General features: G+C 42.3%; 1 protein-coding gene across 1 annotated transcript in view; it reads right to left on the bottom strand.

Annotated features, from left to right (window-relative positions):
* gk5 (glycerol kinase 5) overlaps positions 1-25,561 on the bottom strand; it is a 92,316-nt gene that overhangs the window by 24,390 nt on the left and 42,365 nt on the right. The window contains exons 3-8 of the mRNA XM_072255035.1: positions 24,675-24,750; positions 20,397-20,490; positions 11,658-11,789; positions 3,614-3,689; positions 460-521; positions 179-252 (exon numbers count right to left, since the gene is read on the bottom strand). Of these exons, the coding sequence (XP_072111136.1) occupies positions 179-252; positions 460-521; positions 3,614-3,689; positions 11,658-11,789; positions 20,397-20,490; positions 24,675-24,750 (514 nt within the window). The remainder of the gene's footprint in view (positions 1-178; positions 253-459; positions 522-3,613; positions 3,690-11,657; positions 11,790-20,396; positions 20,491-24,674; positions 24,751-25,561) is intronic.

The raw sequence follows: 25,561 nt of genomic DNA, 5'->3' as shown, positions 1-25,561 counted from the left end.
AGTGGGTAGAATTTATAGCATCTTTAATTCTCCAGCCACAGGGTTCAGGGAAAGGTGCCCAAAGATCAAAGTTTCATGCATATTTTCACCATTGATTCAATGCCAAGCAATTATTTTAACTACGCTGTAGTTTATCAGTATGGCACAGTGAACGTGATTTAGAAATGAAAATGCTTACCTAGTATCCTTTACTGGAGGGAGAATAGAAAGAGGCACTGAGAGGAGGTTTGCAAGGAATCCACTCCAGCACAACTGAAAAGATAACCATTAGTTACTGCTAATTTGCAATAGTAATACCGCGATGCTGCCATAAATTAGGCTTTAAATGGTAAAGACTCAAAACATTACAATTACTGTGTTGCTTTTCTGAAAAGAAAAAAAAACAGGTGCACATTGTCCAAAATTCCTAATAATATCCAAAACACACATGAATAGCAACAATAAACAGGAATTAAATACCTGATATGGATCAAACATTGCTGTGGTACTTGCATTCGAATAATCTGTTGCGAATACAGCACCTACATTTAAAAAATAACATGGGTAACAAAGTAGAGGTGACCGAAATTAAAATACTTAAGTCTTAATGAGGAAGATTGAGGTTAGATAACAGATCTAAATCATCCAGAAATATCATACATTCCCACTCTGCTATTTCCAATTTTCTTTCCACTTCCAAGACTACCTTTCCTAAAATACTATTTCCGATGGGGACCACACCTCATACAAGAGCACCCTAAACCAGTGTCCCCTTGCCCGAATAGATTAGAATCCTGGATGAAGCCTCCCATTTCCTTTTATACCTATATTAACAAGCTAGTCTTTAATGAGAAATTTAATATTAGAGATTACTTCTGACTCCTTTAGAATTAGGAAACAATAAAGTAAAAGGATTTACAATATCACAATTGTTGAGAAGAGAGAGAGTACCCGTAACAATTAATAGGCAGTGAAAACCATCTTGGGTAAGAGTGGGCAAAGGCATAAAATGTGGTAACAGAAGGGCACAATGACCAAAAGCAATTATATCCTCCTTTTGCACACCTTGTAAGTGTTCTGCCTTTTAATCCGATCAACTTCATCTTGAGATGCCAAGTTTGGGGGGGGTGGGGCAGGGGGAGGCGGTGAAATCAGACATCTCAGACTGCTGCCGTCAGTTAACAAGTTGAACACTGGACTCACAGATATTTATACACCGGGTCATCCCCTTCTGTCGAGCAGTTGGCCACTTTGATTGTGAGGGTTGTTTGTGAGGGTTCCATTGAAAGGGGTGTCTTCGAGAAAGCTGGGAACCTGGGCCAGTTACTGTGTGGTCGCTGTTGAGGTACCTGTTGCTCCCACTGGATAAGGCCCATAGTTCACTGAAGCAGTCAATGCGTATTTAATCTCACCGTGGCTGTCGGCAGTCTATCATTTCCCAGAATAGCCAGTGAAAACAAACTTGGAGGGCTATGTCTATGTGAACAAAGATGCAAGACTTTTCACATCTCACAGAGGATGGCAAAACTGCAGAGTGGCAATGGAATGCTCATTCAGTAGTGACACAGTAACAAGACTGAAATATGTGAAACTAGAACTAACCTTGTGACTTGGCATTCAGAAAATGCAGTGAAGCGCCATTCAGAGTGCGGATAAAGGAACATGCAATACAACAGGCGGGAACTTTCCAGACTGTTCAGTCATGGCTTGGGTGAGGGAAGTCAGTACTGTACAACCACATGATGGCAAGTAAACAGGGAAAGAAAGTGGTTCAAGTTCAATGCAGACAACTATGGGGTCTTTCACTCTGGATCCACATTGTTATGGTGTGGATTTTATTTTTAAAGATGTAAAAGGAAGAAAGAAATCAAGGGGGGTGCAAGATAGAATGCAAGTACACAAAAAGTCAAATAAAACCATAAACACCAATCAAAATGCTGACCTTCATTTGGGGGAGCAGACTGAAATTGTATTTTATTCTTAAGAGTCTTAGAGGGACCCAGGGATGAATGCACTGGGCGTGGAAGGGATACAGGGCAGATCCACTACGAACGACTGAAATGGACGAGCCACAGAACACAGAAACCTGGATTATGTTCTATTCAAGATAAGGATTGATACAACATTTAAAATTTGATCGGCTGAAGTTTGAGGATCTGCTCTGTCAAATGTGGGAACAGAGATTTAACAACAACACACTGGAAACTAAAATATATTTTCTAGAGGAAATCCAGAAACATTTCCCTAAAAAAATAGTATTTGAGGACAGTTGGAACTTAAGACTAGAATATTGAAAAGAGCAGTACAGGAACAGGCCCTCCAGCCCTTGAAATTGTACTGAACTAATTAAGCTAATGACACCCAATCCCTCCCGCCTGCATCTCCATATCTCCATCGTAAGTGCCTTTACCACTGTTCCTGGGCAGGTATCCATTAATCCATGTGGAAAACTTGCCCCACACATTTTGTTTGAACATTTCCTCTCTTAGCTTAAGCACCCCTCTAGTTACTTGGTCATTATGCAAGGATATCAAGGGATTCTGAAGCAAAGCCAGGTAAATGAAGGGATGACACACACCAGCTATGATTTAGTTAGGTGGCAGAGCAGGGTCAAGGTACTGATTGGGCAACCACATCCTCATTCCTACAACATCAATAAAAACGGATCATAGCCCTGTGAACAACCATTTATCATAAGAACTGAAAAAGCTCTTCCTTTAGATTTTTTTAAAAATCAGATTTCAAGTGACAGCCTCTATGCTACTCTAGTAGTCCATGGAAAGAGTTAGGCTACAGCGAATATCAGGTGGTTACTAATATGACAAACATTATTACCCAACAATAAGCTCAACAACCATGCTCGGAACAGAACTGATTTAGCTAATGACAGCCGGTTCCTACTGCCTGCACATATTCCTCCAACATAAATGCTCTGAAGGCCAGAGAAAGGGACAGTACATGCAGATTTAAGTCCCTTAAAGTAATGGAACACGGAATTAACAATTGTCCCTTTTTTTTGTTTAAAACTTGATTCATTTTAGATGCTTTCTTTTTTTTTTAAAAAAACAGGGACTTAAGGGCTTGAACTGTTTCCTGGGACTTTCATTTGACAGATACGGTAAAACTCTAATAATATTATACACTTAGGATTTTGACGTTGGATTGACAGATTTCTGGACCATTAGAAGTTACCCCAGTTAATAACTCATTCCTAATTCAGTTTTGAATGGTTACATGGTATTATAACACATTTTCAAGTGGAGCATCAAGTTGAAAGAGCACAAGGTGGGGACTAGGGTCTCAGAACCAGACACCCAAGTATTGTAATTTCTGAAGACTCAGGTAATGGGTTACTGGCATTTTACCATAATGAAGTATGGTTAGTGGCTTATGTGTTTTTTTTATTGCTTGCTTTTTATGCCTTGAGAAATGAACCAATCAGAATGCTTCAATTATTTCCAAGATCTGTGACAAATGCCAAGTGAACCTCTATTAAAGTTGTTTCTGTACAGAGCAGGAGGATGGTATTCAATCCGTAACTTAGACTGAGAAGCTTTAATCAATCACAATTTTGAATGAGGGCTTCGTTGTTCTTTTGGTGAAGCTAACATTTCGTCTACAAGGCAAGCCTTACCTTTTGTTAGTTTGTACAGTAACCATGTATCAATAGTCCCGAAGCAGCAGTTGCCTTCAGTCGCAGCCTCCTGAACCTGTAACAACACAACTTTATCAGAATACGTACAGATATCGGAGCTTCAGAAAAAGAACCCTTGGCCCCAGAATGGCAAATAAACACAACTGGAGCTTCAGCAAGGCAAAGTGATCTCCACAGCCGATTAGCTCATTGGATTCTCAGAGACAAGAACAAACTGCTCAACGTAGACTGTTTCTGGTCGAGGAAACCTTTCCCTCAAGTGGACAGCACGGAGTGCACAAGGTGGATCACTTACTGTAACCAAAATCTTCTTATGCTTATGTATAGATTTCCATAAATTATATTGTATTGCTTTATTTTCCTGTTAATGCCGGCAAGAAAATGAATATCAAGGCAGTACAGTACATGATAAGATGCACATAGTTTGATAATAAAGTTACTCTGATTTCACTGCTGCTGCATCTACACTCTATTGCCGTGTTGGGCGTATCAGACACCCTTTAAGTCTTGGGCTCATTGGATCCAAATGTTAACATGGTGCAGCCTTTTTCAACTCCTGAGTGCATTCCAGGGAAGGAAAATCTGCTATTGGTATCAATTAACTACTCAGTTATGCCCTCAACTTCACCTTCAGCCCATTTTCCACTGCTGCCCTGACTTTGGGATGAAACACATTGCAGTCTGCATTTCCAATGTAATAGGAGCCCTTTTGAAAGGGGCAGAAATAGTAAATGTAGAAAATACTCGTGTTAAGACAGACATTGTTAACCTTTCAAAATGATACCCTTTTCACAAGAAACAAAACATTACACATCTTTCTAAATGCTTAGTATTTCTAACAGTTCTTCCTATTTGATTTCAATCGTGCATAACACTTTTCTTCACTGGCATATAAAAACAAGGCTTTAAGTGAACCTTCATGTACTTTTTCATTATATTATCTTAAAATTATTAAGTTACCCCATTCTCACAGGCAAGTTTCCAGATTTTTCCAAATAATCTTTACAGGTATTGTCTGATGGAAATTACTGTAATCAACTGACTTCTAATAGATTCATAGGACACTACAGCACAGAAAAAGGCCTTTTGGCCCATCTAGTCTGTGATGAACTATTACACTGCCTAGTCCCAAGGACCTGCACCGGGACCACACCCCTCCCGTCCATGTATCAATCCAAATTTCTTTTAAATGTTGAAATCAAACCCGCATCCAACACTTCCGACGGTAGCTCGTTCCACACTCTCACCACTCTGAGTGAAGCAGTTCCCTCTCATGTTCCCCTTAACATGTCACCTTTCATCCTTAACCTGTGACCTCTGGTTCCAGTCTCACCTAACATCAGAGGAAAAAGTCTGCTTGTAATTACCCTCTCTATGCCCCCTCATCATTTTGTACACCTCTTCCAAATCTCTTCTCATTCTCCTTTGCTCCAGGGAATAAACTCTTAACTTATTCAACCTTTCCATATAACTCGGGCCCTCGAGTCCCAGCAAATGCTTGTAAATTTTCTCTGCACTCTTTCAGTCTTATTGAAGAATCAAGATTGTTTCATGTCATTTCCAGCCGATGCTGGAAATAATTCATGCACCGGATCCTAAGCAACACAAAACCACAATAAGATTTTAAAAATACAGTATTAAAAAATATAAATACATAAAATAACTTGTATGAAACACTGCAGTTTCCTCAGTTGTGCAGGTCCAGGGAAGACGAGCTGCGGCCCGGCCAAACTCATGAGATTGAGACGCACTCCCACCCCAAACCCTGCCGTGTAATTTGCTATCCTGTTGCAAATTAATGATGCGAAGTAACAGACAGTACACTGTATACGATTAAAGGAATTATATTTATGAATCTTAACTAAAGGGTTAGTAAAGAAAAACAAAAAGGGCCCACTCTAATATAACAGTCAAATGCGCAGAAGTTGGAGCTCATCTTGAACTTCCCTGTCACTCACGCGCTGGGCCCTCATTAACATAAACGCCCACACCACCTTCCGAACGTCACTCGCAATCCATCTCAAACGGGTCTCCCACTGGATTGTACGCTATGACTGGTTCTCCCCAGCATCTTCTCTCTTCACCTCCTCTCGAAAAAAAGCCCCAAGCCCAACCTTAGTGTCCCTCACCAGAGAAACCTCCCCTCAGCTCTCCCATCCTCATTGCATGGCACACGTTTCTCCTCATCCCTCATCTTCAACAATAACCCAAACAAGCTGAAAGCAGAACAGACTGCCCTTACAGAACTGCCAAAATGAAATACATACAGCATAACAGTAAAAATACAAATCAGGGTACCATTACATGTAGATTATTCGTACGTCCATAAAGTGATGCTAGGCACAGGAAGGAATATCTGTACATAACGTCAGAATGACCCTGACAAAAAATAAAAAAGTAGTGGTGGTTGGGAATATGGAGCAGTGGGTGGAGGTGTTGATCAGCCTCACTGCTTGGAGAAAGTAATTGCTTTTGAATCTGATGGTCCTGGCATGGATGCTCTGCAGCCTCCTCTCTGATGGGAGTGGGACAAACAGTCCATGAGCAGGGTGGGTGGGATCCTTGACAATGTTGGTGGCCTTTCTCCGGCACCTTTCTGTGTGTATATTCTTGATACTTTGGGCAGCTTTGGCTCCCCACTGTAGAGCCACAGTGCAGTTCCCATACCGTGCAGTGACGCAGCACATTAGGATGCTCCCTACTGAACACCCGTAGGAGGATGTGAGTACAGATCGCATAGCCTAGCTCTCTTCAGCCTCCTCATAAATAGAGACATCTATCGGTGAGCTTTCTTTCCTGTATCTTAATATCTTTTCTGCAGGTAGGTGATCAGAAATGCACACAATATTCCAAATTAGGCCCCATCCATACCTTATACAACAAATGGACTCTCGGTTACTTGTTTCAGTAGCATCAAAGTCAGGAAACTTAGTCAGCAAATCCATGTGAAACTTGCGATAGGGGTTCCAGCTCAGAGAGAAGTTAAGCAGTAACGGATAACAAAATCTGAATGGTGGAAGCACACCATCAGCGGCATAAGGAGACCATAAAGTGGGGCATATACACAAGAGACTCTGCCGGTGCTGGAAATCTTCAGTAACACAAGCAAGATGCTGGAGGAACTCAGCAAGTCAGGAGGGGTCCAGGCCCAAAACACCGATGGCTTATTACATAAGAACATAAGAAACAGGAGCGGGAGTAGGCCACCTGACCCATCAAGCCTGATTCACCATTCAATAAGACCATGGCTGATCTGGCCACAGACTCATCTCCACCTACCTGCCTTATCCCCATACTATGCAAAAATCTATCCAACCTTGTCTTAAATACATTTACTGAAGTAGCCTCCACTGCTTCATTGGGCAGAGAATTCCACAGATTCACCACTCTCTGGAAAAAGTAATTCTTCTTCATCTCTGTCCTAAATCTACTCCCCCGAATCTTGAGGTTATGTCCCCATGTTCTAGTCTCACCTACCAGTGGAAACAACTTTCCTGCCTCTATCTTATCTATCACTTTCATAATTTTATATGTTTCTATAAGATCTCCTCTCGTTCTTCTGAATTCCAACGAATACAGGCCCAGCCGGCTCAATCTCTCCTCATAGTCTAACCCCGTCATCTCTGGAATCAACCTGGTGAATCTCCTCTGCACCACCTCCAAAGCCAGTATATCCTTCTTCAAGTAAAGAGACCAGAACTGCACACAGTACTCCAGGTGCGGCCTCACCAGTACCCTGTACAGTTGCAGCATAAACTCTCTGCTCTTGAATTCAATCCCTCTGGCAATGAAGGCCAACATTCCATTTACCTTCTTGATAGCCTACTGCACATGCAAACCAACCTTCTGTGATTCATTCCCCTCCATAGTTGCTGCCTGACTTGCTAAGTTCCTCCAGCATTTTAGGTCAAGGGTCTTTAATCAGAACTGACTGCAGTCAAACTCTTAAGCTGCAGAGAAGGAATAGGGTGGAAAGAGCAAGAACGTGTATAATTGCATGGAGATGAGGAGAGGCAATGATTCATCTGGTGACAGTAACAGCTGTAATAAAAGTGGCAAAGGTCTGTTAATCATACTGGTTAACCCCTGTATATTTAACTGGGTGATAAATGAAAACAAAAGAGGAAGGAGAAAAAGGGAACACTACTCAAAATGCAACATACTGCAGGAACAAAACGGTGCAGAAGATGGAAATCTGAAATAAGAGAATAACACTGGATAACAAGAGAAAAAACAGAGTAAGATAGCATACTGATGACCTTTCATGGGAGCTGGCCTATTCTGACACAAAGCTGGATTTTTGAATAAGGGTTGAGACAATTATATTACATACATTAATGTATGTGTAACAGGTATCTGGATAACAGGAGTTAAGAGGAATAGGGGCAAGCGCTGGGAGATGGATTAGCACTAAATACACACCTTGGTCAGCGTGGATAGGTATGGCCAAAGGTCCTTTATGGTGACTGTATAACTCTGAACTCTAAACTCTAACTTTACTCAAAAACTTTGACAACCTGACAGTAACTGAGATTCAACATTCCCAATAATTGTACCCACAGTGGTGCTGGTGGAACATGAAACAATAACAATTCTCATGAGAAATTATCTTAAGAAGGACTCCATCATTGACAAGTGAAAGAAAAACTAGCAGTGGCAAAAGAAAACTGGAATTTGAAAACTTGAGTTAAAAAAAAATCATTTGGAGCACGGTAGCTACAATAGTTATTGGTCCAAAATCCACGTGATTCTACCACGGATTCAGAACACAAGTTCAAATTTCAACATGACAACTGGGCAATTTAAATTCAGCAACAGAAGCAAATGATCAGTCGTGAAATCAATAAAACAGCTGGACTATTATACAGCACATCTGGTTCACCAATGTTCTTCACAGAAGGAAACAAGACAAACTTTAATCAGTTGTGAATGGCTGACTCCTACATTCTATTTTGGCCTGGCAAGCTACTCTGAGGCGGGGTATTGATACATTATTGTCACACGCACAAAATACATTGAAAGTTTCAGTTGCGTCTCAACAACAGATCATTCCAAACACAAGTACACACGACCATCAAGGATGGACAATTAATGCTAGCTTTCCCAAGGCCATCCACATCTTGCAAACAGTTTTTTAAAAAAATCCTCACAGCCAAGAGCTATCCATTTTATGTCACTAAATTTAATTCTGTAATTGCACAAGATGATTTACATGTAAAGCATATTTGAAAATTGAATATAAATTTATGTGTAAACATTTTCTACAATAGAATTTTAATTTAAAAACCACAGTTTTATACTTTGAGGCGTGACCATTTATTGGTTGTCACCATCAGGTATTTGGTCGCAACAGAAGATTGCAAGATGCTGGTAATGGGGAAAAAGCCTTGCCGTGGTACAGATTTCTCTTGCACACGAGGGAGATGCGGTACCATTATTTACCACCAGAGGGCGGCCCATCCATTCACAAATTCAGACAAGCTGGGAAATGTACAGGCACCACACAGCCACAGTAGGACTGAACCGGGTGGTAAACAAAAATCACTAAATACATGCGACAGCAACCTACCATGAAGTTGACAATCATAATCTAGACAGAACTCCTGAGTGTACAACACACATGCTCATCCACATACATAGATACTCACACACACACACTCACTCGAGAGCAGGGTAGAGATTAGCCACAGAAATATTAAAATTCTCAAATTCTACTTCAATGGTGAAACAGCACCAATGTAGCCATTGACATACTGGAAGTACAGCTATCTTGACCATCACAAACACAAACACCAGATTTTCTCCACTCTAACAAATTAAAAAACGGCACTGGATCTTGCCAACAACTCATGTGAATCAGTTCCATTTCAAAGACATTGACGAAACTTGGTACTAAGTATAAAGGTAAGCCATCAAGCTTGCTATGAAAAGAATTGAAACTATCTTAAATTGTTTTGTTAACCTATCCCTGGCATAACTGGTGGGCAAATTAAAGTAATTTCTCCATTCAGTTCAGTTTCATAAGAATCAGATTTAATGTCACCACTGTGGGTGTGGGTGTGTGTGTGTGTGTGTGTGTCTCTGTGCGTGTCTGTGTACGTATGTGTGTCTGTGAACGTGACTGTACATACCCTGGGTGATGGGTCTCCTTAATAATGAACGCTGCCTTACTGATGCACTGTTTCTTGAAGATGACCTGGTTACTACAAAGGCTAGTACCCAAGATGGAGCTGATTTATTTCACAGCTTTCTGCAGCTTCTTTTGATCCTGTGCAGACCCCTCTCCCCACCATACCAGACAGTGATACAGCCTGTCAGAATGCTCTCCGTGGTACATCTGTAGAAGTTTTCAAGTGTTTGAGGTGACATATTAAATCTCCTCAAACTCCTAATGAAATATAGCTGCCGACGTGCCTTCTTTATAGCTGCATTGGTATGTTGAGACCAGGTTAAATACTCAGATCTTGACACCCAGGATCTTGAAATTGCTCACTCTCTCCACTTCTGATCCCTCTAAAAGGATTGTTTGTGTTCCCTCATCCTGCTCTTTTGTGAGTAGACTGCACCCAACTATTTCTACCAGCTTCTCCAACTATTTCTTCAAGTTTCACCTTTCCTCCTCTCTTTGGCATCCAGTAAATTAAACTGCAAAGGCTTAAAATTTGATAGGAGAAACAAACGATTTTGGAAATAAACTGCTGGGGGAGCAGACTGTAATCTGTCAGAGAGATGATCAAAGACTTTATTCATCACAGTGAAGTACATATATGTCACCACATACAACTCTGAGGTTCATTTTCTTACAGGCATACTCAATAAATCCATAATAGAATAATAATCATAATATGCAATACTCAAAATCCAAAAAGGAAAGCCTGCTATCAGACAAATGGAAATAAGGAGTCCTGGTAAGGCAGCATTGAGAATATTGCATTTAGCTCTAGTCTCCCTGTCCAAGAATACACTTGCTTATGAGGAAACACAAAGAAGATTCACCAGATTGATTTCTACCATGGAAGGATAATGGTGGGGAGATTCAGCACTCCATGCCTGCACAATTAAGTTTATAAGAATTTACATCTTCCCTGGTTTGGATGTTAGGGACAATGTCTTAAAATTTAGTAATTGACTAATTAGGACCAAGATTGAAAGAAATTTCACTGGAATTTCCTACCATAAATCCCAGTTTATTAGTGACATTTGATATCAAAGGATAGGACTCAGGCAGAAATTGGCAATAGTAGAATATTAGTTACAGTGTATTTTTACAGCAGAGCTGGTACAAGGGATCAAATGGCCCAATCTTGCTTCTACCTACGGCTTAAAAGCACCCATGTAATTCCCAGCAGTTCTTTCGAAGAAAAGAGCTAACCCTTCAAAACGACTTCATTAGTAAAGAGCTTTGGCAAACCCTAATGGCTAGACAGAGGTGGACGTTCTTTATATTACTACCTCATTGCAATGCTTTGTTTACCTCGGTCTTGAAAATTGATTCTGCCGATAATCTTTAAAACTGAAAATTCAGGTCAAAAAATCAAAACCCATCATGCATAACTTGTAGGTTTTGATTGCTTGACTTGAATTTTCAATTTTAAAAATAGTCTATAACCAAGTTCATTCCCAATCTCACAAGCATATTTGCTCAGAATGCTCTCAGCACATATCAAGTTCAGGTTATTGTCCATCAACCATACACACAATTACCACCAAACGAAACAAGGTTCCTCCAGACCAAGGTGCACAACACAAGTACATACAACTCACACGCATAATGCAAAAGAACATTACCACAAATACATTAACAAAAACAACGTGCATTTACAACAAATGTTAAAAAGTAAACAGTTCAACGCCTCATGCACAATGAGATCTGGGTGTTGGCAGGGAGTTCAGTCGTCTCACAGTCTGGTGGCGGGGGGCGGATGTTTCTCAGCCTAATGCTATGGTACCTCCTGCCTGATGATAGGTGGTCAAGGAGGCTGTTGGTCGGATAGGATAAGATACAAGAGCTTCCATTTCTTACCTGTTTTATGTTTTGAAGAACCCAGGCTAGACGAAGGGATACGTGCTGTGTGGAGAACTGGATCACGCTCGCAGCTAAGAAGCGCTTCTGTCTGGACAGAAAGTGGAGCAAGGCACTGCATCCATGAATTGACTACAAGAAAGAAAAGGAGAATAATTCTATTACATAAAAATGCGTAATTTAGAAATTTGAAGTCAGAGGCAAGTTGGAGATTCTAGGCCATGGACCGAAGGCCCATTTGCAGCCTATCCTGGGATTAGAGGCCTATCTGTGTGTGAGTGGGTGTGTGGGAGGGAGGACAATAAAGAGGGTTGTTCAATAGTTCCATTTAATTTCAGTGAAATGTAAACAATAAACATCCTGAAATCCTTGTTCTTCGCGGACATGTACAAAAACAGAAGAGTGCCCCAAAGGCTGAACGACAGTAAAAAATGTTGGAACCCCAAGGCGCCCCACTCCTGCTTCCCACAACCAGGCAGCAGCAAAGCAGCAACCCTCCCCCCCTCAAAACCACTTCTGCAAAAAAAAAACATCAGCACCCTCCACCCACCAAGCGTGCAACAGCAAAGCCCCCAGTAAAAACCATGATCTGCAGTATAGCAAAAACGAATCATTCACTTGACAATTTGACGTGCCACAGGCTCTCTCTCTCTCTCTAATAAAGGGAAAGAAGAGGTGTCCCCGTTCACGGTGAGAGGGGACACGTAATAAAATGACTCGCTGATTCACGGTGTTGAGAGTCTGCTTTGTTGTTGCTGTTCCTGTCTTGCCCTGCTGAACACTGTGAGCAGGCGATATCTGCGCCAGAACGCGGAACATCCGTAGCTGTCAGTTGTTAACGCAAAGGATGCATTTCATGTATGTGACTAATAAATCTGAATCAGAACAAGGTCAAATGTACTGATGAATTCGATGCAACATTGTTTCAACCAGAGCTATAGTTATATCTCTGAATCTGATGCAACACTTTGCAAGGAAATCATCTTAACAGGAGCTTTCTGGCCTGTGTCAGCTCCAGTCCCATCTGGAAATCTTTCACACCATAGACATTTTGTCAAAACAGTAATCGAATTAGTTGCACATAATTACAGTAACACTTTATTGTGCTGTCTCATTTGAAAACTTAGGAAGATACTTGAGAAGAAGAGAGCAATCAACTATCTTCAGTCACCAAACGCACAGATCTTTCTCCTGCTTGGGGAGATAAGCGGGAAGCAAAAAAGATCTGGCGTGAGTTTGGTACACGAATCAAGAATGTGAAACTATAACAATTGTTCTCTTTACCTGCAACTAACTGATAAAGAAACAAAAATGTATAGAAACTTCTGTGAAAAAGCACGAGGAAAAATGGAGCACCAGATTACAATTAGGTGGTAAGATATGGAAGGCTCAAGGGTGATGTAAACACTGTCAGAACTAAACAGGCCATACCTGTGAACATTAAAGCAACTTACAGGCCCTTCGGCCCACAATATTGTGCTGACTCAAAGATTAATCTAACTCTTTCCTCCTACATCCAGTTTTCTATCAGCATGAGCCTATCTAGGAGTTACCTTAAATGCCCCCAATGTATCGGTCTCTACCAACACCCCAAGCAGTGTGTTCCATGCACCCATCTCTGGAAACAAAATACCATGTCTGATATCCTTGCTATACTTTCCAACAATCAACTCTCTACTATGCCCCATGCTGATAATCAGTCATCTCTATTGTTAAATGGTCAACACACCATTGACGAATGGGCAGGAGCCAGCATATCATAGAAAAGATTGCTTATATTCTTCTGAGCTTATGGAATTGATCTTCTTCTTATAAAGGGCTTAATAGAGGGATATAAACTGCAAAACATGTCCAGGTGAAAAATCTCATCAGTCAACACAATAAAATTACAACCTCCATGGACTCACTCCCCAGCTAATGTACCTAGATAATGGCAGACTGGTGTAGGGAAGACACAGTTTTTGTTTCTATTTTTAAAACAAACCTGAGAATGCCTTGGATATCTTTATTATTACTTAAAAGAGCTATTCTCTAAATTCCCCCTCCTTGTCTTTCTTCCCGGACCTCCTGTCCCATGATCCTCTCATATCCCTTTTACCTATCACCTGTCCAGCTCTTGGCTCTATCCCTCCCCCTCCTGTCTTCTCCTATCATCTTGGATCTCCCCCTCCCCCTTTCAAATCTCTTACTAGCTCTTCCTTCAGTTAGTCCTGACGAAGGGTCTCAGCCCAAAACGTCGACTGTCCCTCTTCCTAGAGATGCTGCCTGGCCTGCTGCGTTCACCAGCAACTTTGATGTGTGTTATTCTCTAAATGGATACATTTTTAGGAAACTATAGAACAACGTAGTTTTTGCATTAATGGAAGTCCTGAAACTTCATTCTACTTTTATTTTGATAATTGTGTTATCGTTTGTTATCCTTTCAGATTCTCCACTATGAAGGGTCTTTTTTCAGGTTCCGAGTTGGTTTAAAGAAAGCACAAGGGTGGGACCTCTTTACCGATCTCACTTCCTTCCCTCTGATTATCCAGTCAGGAAATGGCACTGCTTACAGTTCATAAACAAGATGAAGCCAGGAACCCATCTCGAGGACAACAGACTGAAGCGTACTGAAGTGAGCCAGTAGGTTCACAAAGCACCCCTGGCCTGCAGCAGGTTACAGGCTCCGACACCTCTGCACTGCAGTGTGCGAGTAAGAAAAGCACTGGCGTGGCAACGCCTGGCCTCTTGCTCCGATCCTAGATTGATCATTGGGTCAAGGCACTCTACGTAGCTGAGCTAAAGGCTGGAGACAGTACATAATCAGGCACTTTAGCTTTGTACATCAACAGCTGAGGCATCAAGATCAGAGATGCCAACCTAAAAAAAAAAATCAGTCTTTTAAGTAATATTCAATGGAGACACAAAAGTCTGCAGATGCTAAAACCTGGAGCAAAAAAAAACTGACCCAGTCCAGATGAAGGGTCCCAACGCAGAACATCAACCAACCATTTTCCTCTACAGGTGCTGCTTTACCCACCAACTTAACCCAACAATGCCTTTTGCTCTTCTTTGACCATGATACCATACTATCGTCTGCTCCACCATTCCATCATGATTTATTATCTGTCTCAACCCCATTCTCCTGCCTTCTCCCCGAGCTTTTGACACCCTTACTATTCAAGAACCTATCAGCCTTCTCTTTAAATATATCCAATGACTTGGCCTCCACAGCCATCTGTGGCAATGAATTGCACAGATTGACTAACCTCTGGCTAAAGAAATACCTAATATCTGTTCTAAGTGGATGTCCCTCTATTCTGAGGCTCTGCTTTCTGGTCCTAGACTTACCCACTATAGAAAACATCCTCTCTATCCAAGCCTTTCAATATTCCAGGCAGCACCTCTAGGAAGAGGTACAGTCGACGTCTCAGGCCGAGACCCTTCGTCAGGACAGTGAGTCCTGACAAAGGGTCTCGGCCTGAAACGTCGACTGAACCTCTTCCTAGAGATGCTGCCTGGCCTGCTGCGTTCACCAGCAACTTTGATGTGTGCTGCTTGAATTTCCAGCATCTGCAGAATTCCTGTTGCTTGCCTTTCAATATTCAATAGGTTTCAATGAAATCACAACTCATCCTTTTAAACTCCAGTGAGTACAGGCCCAGAGCCATCAAACACTCATATGTTAACCCTTTCATTCCCATAATCATTCTTGTGAACCTCCTCCTAACCCTCTCCAAAGTCAGCACACCTTTTCTTACATAAGGGGACCAAAAATGCTCACAATGCTCCAAGTACTGTCTGATCATTGTCTTGTAAAGCCTCAGCACCACTGATTTTTGAATTTTCTCCCCATATAGAAAACAGTTCACACCTTTATTCCTTCTACGAAAGTGCATCACGGTGTACTTCCCGACCCTATATTCCATCTGTTACTTCTTTGTCCATCTCTCAATATGTCGAAGTCCTTCTGCAGACTGCCTACTTCCTCAACACCGCCCGTCCCTCCAGCTATCTTTGTATCTGCAGACTTGGCCTCAAAGCTATCAATTCCTTCAACAAATCATTGACATATTATGTGAAAAGAAGTGGTCCTTGTGGCACAACACTAGTCGCCAGCTCTTATCTTGTTAAGCAGCCTCAGGCGTGGCAGCTTATCAAAGGCCTTCTAAAATCCAAGTTAAAAAAAACATCCAGCGGCTCTCCTTTGTCTATCCTAAAGCCTATCTTTATGTTCATATTCTTTATTTCAATGTATTTTAATTAATAGTTGTTCATGGGGTTTTAAGTAAATTTATCCTTTAAAAACAAATAATTTTAGACCTTTTAGGCTGAACTGGTCATCAGAGAGCAGTCAGCAGGCCACCAAGGTAGTCCACAGACAAGTCTTTAGTTCGCACTGCTTGTCTGCCAGTTACCAGAGGGCAGGGCAGGCCATGAGGGAAAGGCCATGGTAGCAAAGCCAACAGTTTATCAGAAGCCACAGGGCAGCAATAATTCAGCACTGCCTAGTTAGCACGTCATGATGACAAAACGTGCATCAGGGTTAAAACTATCGAGCTCCATGAAGGAAGTGCACCAGGTGCACCACCATGGGTCTGATCTTAGTTGCAGCTTGGTTAATGGAGGCTCTGACTTTGACTGCAACACACAAGTTTTAAGGAAAACTGATAGAGTAAAGAAGCTAAAAACAAAAGTTGTGCCAACCTGCTTCTCCAGAGGCCAAGGAATGGATGATGCTTCTGGTCTGGCCTGCCCTGCGCCCTTTGAATCCCCGCATTTGGCAGCCCTGGCTGAGTTCCGAATGAGCTGCCAGGTATTGGTTCATGATCAAATAATCCGGCAAGTCCCTGACTGCTACTCAAGTGAGGAATTACAAGGCTTAAGAATTTCAGGGTAGTGTGTGAAGATACATCTCTACCACAGGAGATGTAAGGCGACCCTTCCTCTGCTAGCCTGCATGTCACCCTTGGGCAAAGTGTAGCACCAGGTTAGCCCGATCAGGGTCGTGTGAAGCCATGGGAGCATGTGGCAGATGGTGCATATCAGAAGTCCTGGTTATGGAATTTACACTGGAATTTAGAAGGATGAGAGGGGATCTGATTGAAACATATAAGATTATTAAGGGATTGGACACGCTAGAGGCAGAAAACATGTTCCCGATGTTGGGGGAGTCCAGAACCAGAGGCCACAGTTTAAGAATAAGGGGTAGGCCATTTAGAACGGAGTTGAGGAAAAACTTTTTCACGCAGGAGGTTGTGGATCTGTGGAATGCTCTGCCTCAGAAGGCAGTGGAGGCCAATTCTCTGGATGCTTTCAAGAAAGAGTTAGATAGAGCTCTTAAAGATAGCAGAGTCAAGGGATATGGGGAGAAAGCAGGAACGGGGTACTAATTGTGGATGATCAGTCATGATCACAGTGAATGGCAGTGCTGGCTCAAAGGGCTGAATGGCCTACTCCTGCACCTATTGTCTATGCAACCACTGACAATCTCTAAAAGGTATTAATAATAGAAGATAGACGGTAGTGACTGAAGGCACTTATTTGAGTTGGAGGTCTGTAATTGGTGTTCCGCTGGGACCTCTGCTAATTGTGATGTATACAAATAACCTGGATGAAAATGTATATGGTGGGTTAGTAAGTTTGGGGATGATACCAAGATTGGTGGAGTCGTGGATAGTGTAGAAGACTGGCAAAGAATACAGCGTGATATAGATCAGTTGCAGATATGGGCAGAGGAATGGCAGATGGCAAGTTTAGAGCAGAAAAATGTGAGATGCTGCACCTTTGTTGGGCAAATTCCAGAAAACAGTACACTGTTAAGGGCGAGATCCTAACCGTGTTGCCAAGCAGAGAGAGCTTGGGACCCAAGGTCATAGCTCCTGAAAAGCAGCTTGTGCAATGCTTGCTTTTATTAGTTGAGCCAGAGTTCAAAAGTCAAGAGGTTATGTTGCAACTTTATTAAACTCTGGTTGGGCCACATCTAGATTACGACATACAGTTCTGGTTGCCCACTATAGAGGGATGTTGAGGCTTTGGAGAGGGTGCAGAAGGGGTTTACCAGGATGCTGCTTGGTTTAGAGGGTGTGTGCTATGAAGAGAGGCTGGATAATCTTGGGTTATTCTCTCCGGAGCGTCGGAGGCAGAGGGAAGATCTGGTAGAGGTTTGCAAGATTATGAGAGGCACAGACAGGGTGGATGGAGAGCATCTGTTTCCCAGGGATGAAATCTCCAATACCATGGGGCATGCTTTGAAGGTGAGAGGGGGTAGGTTCAAAGGGGAGGTTTTTACTCAGGAGTCGTGGATGCCTGGTATGGTGGTCGAGGCAAATAGATTAGAGACGCTTATATAGGCACATGCATGCAAGGAAGACGGAGAGATATGGAAACGGTGTAGGTAGGAGGGATTAGCGTTTGGATGGTTTTGATTTGTTCAGCTGGTTCAGCACATCACCGTGGGCTGAGTGGCCTGTTCATGTGCTGGACTGTTTTATGCTCTATGTTCTAATGGCTCAGGTCACTCGTCTTGTAAAGACACTGCCCAGAAGGCAGCAATGGCAAACCACTTCTGCAGAGAAATTTGTCAAGAACAATCATGGTCTGAGAAAGACTATGACCGCCCATGTCATACGGCACAGTACTTAATGAACAAACGATGAATTACTACTGTAGAGGTTGTGGTGCACAGCTCAAAAACAAATCAACTTAAAGTTATTGCTTCCTATATCTTCCAGACATCAATTTGAATCTTAAGTTATTAGAGTTTTGCAATAAGTTTTAGTTTTGAATACAAAACAGCTTCAAAATTACATCTTGCGAAAATTATGCAAACAGAATATAACTGACCCAACTCAAAGAAAATTTCAGAATCTAATACAGCTGTATAAATATCGCAAACTCATCAAGGAATTCCCAAACCACACACACAAAATCAAAATGCTGGGGGAACTCAGGTCAGGCAGCATCAATGGAAAAGAGTATTGAATTGAATTGACTTTATTTCTTACATCCTTCACATACATGAGTTAAAAATCTTTATGTTCCATCTCCACCTAAATGTGCAATCATAGTCTCTCTGCTTCTTCTTTGGCTGTCCATCGATTTTTGATGTTGACTGAGGCCTGGGCAAGGTTGTATGGAAGACCGGCAGTTGCCCATGCTGCGAGTCTCCCCTCTCCACGCCACCAATGTTGTCCAAGGGAAGGGCAGTAGGGCCGATACAGCTTGGCACCAGTGTCGTCGCAGAGCAATGTGTGCTTAAGTGCCTTGCTCAAGGACACAACACGCTGCCTCGGCTGAGGCTCGAACTAGCAACCCTCAGATCACTGGACCGACGCCTTAACCACTTGGCCACGCGCCACACTGCAATCATAGTAATTTATAATAAATAGAACAATCAATGTAATATAGGGTACACTCAAGTCAGCCTGAGTTCATCAGTCTGATGGCCTGGTGGAAGAAACTGTCCTGGGCCTGTTCGTCCTGGTTTTTATGCTGTGGTACCGCTTCCTGGATGGTAGCAGCTGGAATAGATTGTGGTTGGGATGGCTTGGGTCCCCAGTAATCCTCTGGGCCCTTTTTACACACCCGTCCTTGTAAGTATCCTGAATAATGGGAAGTTCACAACTACAGATGCACTGGGCTGTCTGCACCACCCTCTGCAGAGTCCTGCGATTAAGGGAGGTACAGTTCCCATGCCAGGCAGTGATGCAGCCAGTCAGGATGCTCTCAATTGTGCCCCTGTAGAAAGTTCTTAGGATTTGGGGGTCCATACCATCTGAGGTGAAAGAGGCGCTGTTGTACTTTTTTCACTACACAACTGGTATGTACGGACCACGTGAGGTTTGTGGTGATCTGGATGCCAAGGAACTTGAAGCCATTTACCCTCTCAACCCCAGATCCATTGATGTCAATGGGGGTTAGCTCGTCTCCATTCCTCCCGTAATCCACAACCAGCTCCTTTGTTTATGCGACATTGAGGGAGAGGTTGTTTTCTTGATACCACTGTGTCAGAGAGATGACTTCTTCCCTGTAGGCCACCTCACTATTGTTTGAGATTAGGCCAATCAATGGAGTGCTGTTGGCAAATTTAATTAGCAGATTGGAGTTGCGGGTGGTGATACAGTCATGGGTATACAGGAGTAAAGGAGGGGACTCAGTACACAGCCCTGAGGGGCTCCTATATTGAGAGTCAGAGGGGTGGAGGTGAGGAAGCCCACTTTTACAACCTGCTGGCGATCTGACAGGAAGTCCAGGATCCAGCTGCACAAGGCAGGGTCAAGGTCAAGGTCAAGGTCTCCGAGCTTCTTGTCGAGCCCGGATGGAACTATGGTGTTGAGTGATGAACTGTAGTCTAAAAACAGCATTCTCACATCATCATCCTTCTTCTCCAGATGTGTAAGGACGCTATGTAGAGCAGTGGCGATTGCGTGATCTGTCGATCGGCTGTGTCGGTAGGTGAACTGTAAGGGGTCCAGTGTGGGTGGTAGCAGGCTGCAGATGTAGTTGTTGACCAGCCTCTCAAAGCATTTGCTTATTATTGAGGTCAGCGCGACAGGACGCCAGTCGTTCAGTCGGCGTTTCGGGCCAAGACCCTTTGATGGGACTGAAACGGCCTGAAACATCGACTGTACTCTTTTCCATAGATGCTGCCTTGCCTGCTGAATTCTCTCAGCATTTTGCACGTGTTGCTTGGATTTCCAGCATCTGCAGGTTTTCTCTTGTAAGCAATTCCCAAAGATCATCATTTGTCTACATTACCCAAAGCAGCACTGAGCTATTCCACGATTTGACAAGGTCAACTGCTCGAAGGTCCTGCCAGCAAATGAAGTTATGAAACGGTTTCCCAGTTCTCCTGCAACACAGACACAGAACACAGGAACATCATTGCAATTACATCTCTGAAAACTTAAAAGAGCAAATGCACGTAGTGCAGGGTGATACAATGCACAGCTGTAAGGAGTTTGTGTGTTCTCTTTGTGACTGCATGGGTTTCTTCTGGCTGCTCTGGTTCCCCCTCACATTCCAAAGCCACATGGCTGGGTTAGTTTGGGTTATCTTGGTGCCGGATGGTTGGTGTTTGGGTTAGTTTGGGTTATTTTAGTGCCACTTGGTTGAGGTTTGGGTTATTTTGGTGCCACATGATTGGGGTTTGGGTCATTTTGGTGCCACATGGTTGGGGTTTGGGTTATTTTGGTGCCACATGGTTGAGGTTTGGGTTAGTTTGAGTTATTTTGGTGCCACATGGTTGGGGTTTGGGTTTGGGTTATTTTGGTGCCACATGGTTGGGGTTTGGGTTATTTTGGTGCCACATGGTTGAGGTTTGGGTTAGTTTGGGTCATCTTGGTGCCACATGGTTGAGGTTTGGGTTAGTTTGGGTTATTTTGGTGCCACATGGTTGAGGTTTGGGTTAGTTTGGGTTATTTTGGTGCCACATGGTTGAGGTTTGGGTTAGTTTGGGTTATTTTGGTGCCACATGGTTGGGGTTTGGGTTTGGGTTATTTTGGTGCCACATGGTTGGGGTTTGGGTTATTTTGGTGCCACATGGTTGAGGTTTGGGTTAGTTTGGGTTATCTTGGTGCCACATGGTTGAGGTTTGGGTTAGTTTGGGTTATTTTGGTGCCACATGGTTGGGGTTTGGGTTTGGGTTATTTTGGTGCCACATGGTTGGGGTTTGGGTTAGTTTGGTGCTGGGAGCATGGCAACACTTGTGAGCTGCTCCAAGCACATCTTGTACTGTGATGGTCATTGATGCAAATGATGTATTTCGCTATGTTTCAATGTATATGTGACAAATAGAGCTCACCTTTCCCTTTTTTAATCTAAGCTGCAAGTGCATAAATAAATATCACCCTGTTGGGTGTGGTCTTTCACCGATTCTATTGTGTTTCTTGTATTTACTACGAATGCCCACAAGAAACTGAATCTCAGGGTTGTATTTGGGACATATATGTACTTTGATAATAAATTTACTTTGAACTTTTTGATCAGATATTGCAACATAGATTGTAGATATATTTCAGAAGTTTAACAACAATAACAGAAAATTCTGGAGATAATCAACAGGACGAATCGATGGGCTGAATGGCTGAATTCTGCACCTACTGTATATCTTATGGTATTTGGTACAACAGAAAAAGAGTATTCAGCAGTGCAGAGCTACATTGGGTATCAGTTTGTGCGTTTTAACACTGAAACATAGAAACAGAAAATAGGTGCAGGAGTAGGCCATTCGGCCCTTCGAGCCTGCACTGCCATTCAGTATGATCATGGCTGATCATCCAACTCAGAACCCTGTACCAGCCTTCCCCCCCATACCCCCTGATCCCTTTAGCCACAAGGGCCATATCTAACTCCCTCTTAAATATAGCCAATGAACTGGCCTCAACTGTTTCCTGTGGCAGAGAATTCCACAGATTCACCAGACAGACAGTTAAGCAAATTTGGTACAACAAACAACACTCCTCATCCAAGCCTCGTCACCCAAATACGCACAAGCAATTAAGAGCAATTGCTTTCCACGTTTTGATCACATATAGCCAGTTTAATCAGAAATCCAGCAAAAACAACTTCGCTGATTATAATATTCTGTCTTATGAATAAATATATAGAGTTAAACAGATGGGTGATGTGGTGGAGATTCATCTGTACCCCAGGAGGTGAAAGACATTCCTTCCCTCCACTATCCTATAGGATACCCTTGGGCAAGGCTATCCTAGCACCTGCTTAGCACCCCGATCAGGGTCACGAGAAGCCACGGGAGCAGGTAGTAAATAGTCATACAAGCAATTAGTGCATATCACAAGTCCTGGTTATGTGACCACTGACGACGCAGGCAGATAATCTCTGAAGAGTATTGATAATGGCTGGGGTCACCCGTCTTGTAAAGACACTGCCCAGAAGGCAGCAATGAAAAACCACTTCCGTGGAAAAATTTGCCATGAAAAATCATGGTCATAGATAGAGAAAATATTAAGAACAACAGCGTGAAGGAAGTATTAATAACAGAAAGACTGCCATGATCACACACATCACACATGGCACATGACAATGGTGATGATTTAAATAGATAACACTAGTTTATCAGAAACTAATCCCTGTAACACTAATCAGAAACGTTTGGCTTTTCTGAACGTAGTTTCTCCCTCCCAAACTTCATCCTAATGTAGACCAACTTTTCTTTAAATAAACTTGGTGACTGCTTTATCCTGAAGTCCTGCAAACTAATACCATGGCCCAGTCTAGCTTCTGCAGGACTGGAAGCTTCAGCACTCCCGCAAATCTGAAATACTGTAGGAAGCACTAATTCCATCTGAAACGTAGACAAGGTACATGGGTAATTACCTCATGCTCTAAATTCAGGCAAGGTATGCACAACAGAATAAATGTATTCTATTAATTTACAGGTTGAAAAGAACATCCAAAATGTTTACTGTTCGAGATGTGTAAATTTCAGCATATGCTCCACATCCTCCATTAGAAATAGTGATGACTAAACAAGAAGATATCCAGATCTGCATATTTCTTCAACTTAGTTGCCACATTTAATTCAAATATCATTGTGTAATTTAGGCAAATAATGTATATGGATAATCCCATTACTGAAGTTTAGCTGCTTTCTCAATAAAAATGTCCTTAAAAAATCAGCCACAGATCTGATTGCCTGTAAAACAAAACATTAAAAATTGCATGGTGCAATTTGAAGTTAGGCTGTGCTATGGTTAACATTCCCCTCAAAACCAGTTCCCTGGAATGCATATTAACTGGATATTCCCTTATCCTAGTCTGCTGATGTAGCAGTCACTACAGGCCAAAAGGAATTTGCAAAGGGAAGCAATTTTAAATGTTTTGATTCTCCGATAAGGAGGCACATATATGCCGTGTGATTTTAAACTCTCAGAGGCGTATTCACCTGGGAGAACCCAGCTGTATACAGTACCTGCTACAAAGCTGTAAGGAACTGGGAGAGCATAAAGACAAGCTGCAAAAACCTGGCATACATTACAGTGAGTGAAGAAGAACCTAGGATATTTAAGTAAACATTGGATTCCACAGAGAGGAACCATTTCTTCGAGGAAGTGAATCACAAATATGGAGCACAAGCTTAAATTTAGTGCTAGGCCATTTAGGAAGAAAAGACTTCTTCATGCAAAACACAGAAGTATGAAACTTTCTTCCTTCAAAACAAAAAGGATAGTTGGACATTTAAAATCTCCAAGGCAGAGTTAAGGATTTTGTATTGTTCGGCGAGGGGGAGTTAACCCAGTCTTGGCATAGATCATTCAGGGTCTGAATGAATGGCAAAATGTGGTTACTTATTGGCGTGCCCTAACACCAACGGTTAAATTATAAAAGACAAAGTTAACCTGCCAAATAGAAGCAGCTTCTAGTTTAGAAAATTTGTAGAAATGCTGGCAATGGGCATTGCATAGCTGGTAGAACTGTCATGCTGTTTAGCCACAGCCAGCCAATCTATTCCCAATAGTTGTTACATAATCCTATTGGGTAAACAAATCCAATATATCCCACTGACATTCAGCAGGCACCACTCAAATCAGCCCTGCTGTAAACCACACCTTAAATGTCGTGGTCACTCAAACAATCAAATTTGAATCATGTTATTTTAAAGATACAACTTATTTTGATTTTTTCAACAGCTTCGCATGTCATTCATTTTTCAAACAGCCTCTTTTTGCAGATGCATCTCAAAATCTAACCCTTTCCAGATGTTTTACTTTTAAACCCTGCGAAAGTGAAAACTAAAGATATCGTTTAGGATTTGGCCATGCAAGAATTTATAAAGCACTACGAGGCAAAGTAATCACACTTCTCGAGGGACTCCATAAGGTTGAAGGATTTAGGATTTGTTAAGATAACTGGAAACTGTAGAGAAATAAAAATTAGAAGCAGGGGCGGCTCAAATCTTTTCCTCCCTTCGTTCTACGACCATTACTATAGGTCAATGAACTGCAACAAGATTGCAACTCCAAGTCTGCAAGTAGACCAAAGGCTTTGAGGTGGTATGTTATCATCACTTACTTGTCCCAAGTAACAAACGTTGCTCTCTGCGTTGAAATGCCAAGGGCTACCATCTGCTTCATATGTAATTGTGAAGCTAAAAAACACAAAGAAAGAATCACTAGTATTGCAAGCTGAAATATGACTGACATTTTGATTTAAAGCTCAACTGAATGTTGCTCTTCAGTGGGGAGAACTCCATGCCTTTAAGCTTTGGATGTGAAAATGCTTTCAGAGTAATGGTCAGTTCTGAAATACTGTTCCTGTGAAATATCATATCACGTCAGCAACTTTGGCCTAAATCAGGAGTTCCCAAACCGAGGTCCGTGAACCCCTTGGTTAATGGCAGGGGTCTGGGGCATTAAAAAAATGTTGGGTTAGATTCATTACCAGAAAACTCGTGGGTGTCACTATCTCCTGGACCTTTCATATAAATATTGTTGCAAAGAAAGCATTATAACGCCTCTACTTCCTTAGGAGACTGCGGCGGTTTGGCATGTCATCGAAAATCATGGCAAACTTCTATACAGGCGTGGTGCAAAGTGCACTGACTGGTTGCATTACAGCCTGGTGTGGGAACACCAATGCCTTTGAGCAGAAAATCCTGCAAAAAGTAGTGGATTTGGCCCAGTACATCACGGGTAAAACCCTTCCAACCATTGAGCACATCTACATGAAACGTTGCCGTCGAAAAGCGGCATCTATCAAAGATCCTCACCACCCAGGCCATGCTCTTTTCTTGCTGCTGGCATCAGGTAGAAGGTACAGGTGCCTCAGGGCTCACACCACCAGGTTCAAGAACAATTGTCAACAGTCAACCATCAGGCTCTCAAACAAAGAGGGTTAGCATCCAACATTGAAGACCCCATCACTCAGGACATGCCCTATTCTCATTGCTACCATCAAGG

Source organism: Mobula birostris, chromosome 4 (genome assembly GCF_030028105.1).
Source record: "Mobula birostris isolate sMobBir1 chromosome 4, sMobBir1.hap1, whole genome shotgun sequence".
Classification (NCBI taxonomy): Eukaryota; Metazoa; Chordata; class Chondrichthyes; order Myliobatiformes; family Myliobatidae; genus Mobula; species Mobula birostris.
The sequence above is the reverse complement of the archived record's forward strand: the minus strand, read 5'-3'. Positions and strand labels throughout refer to the sequence as shown.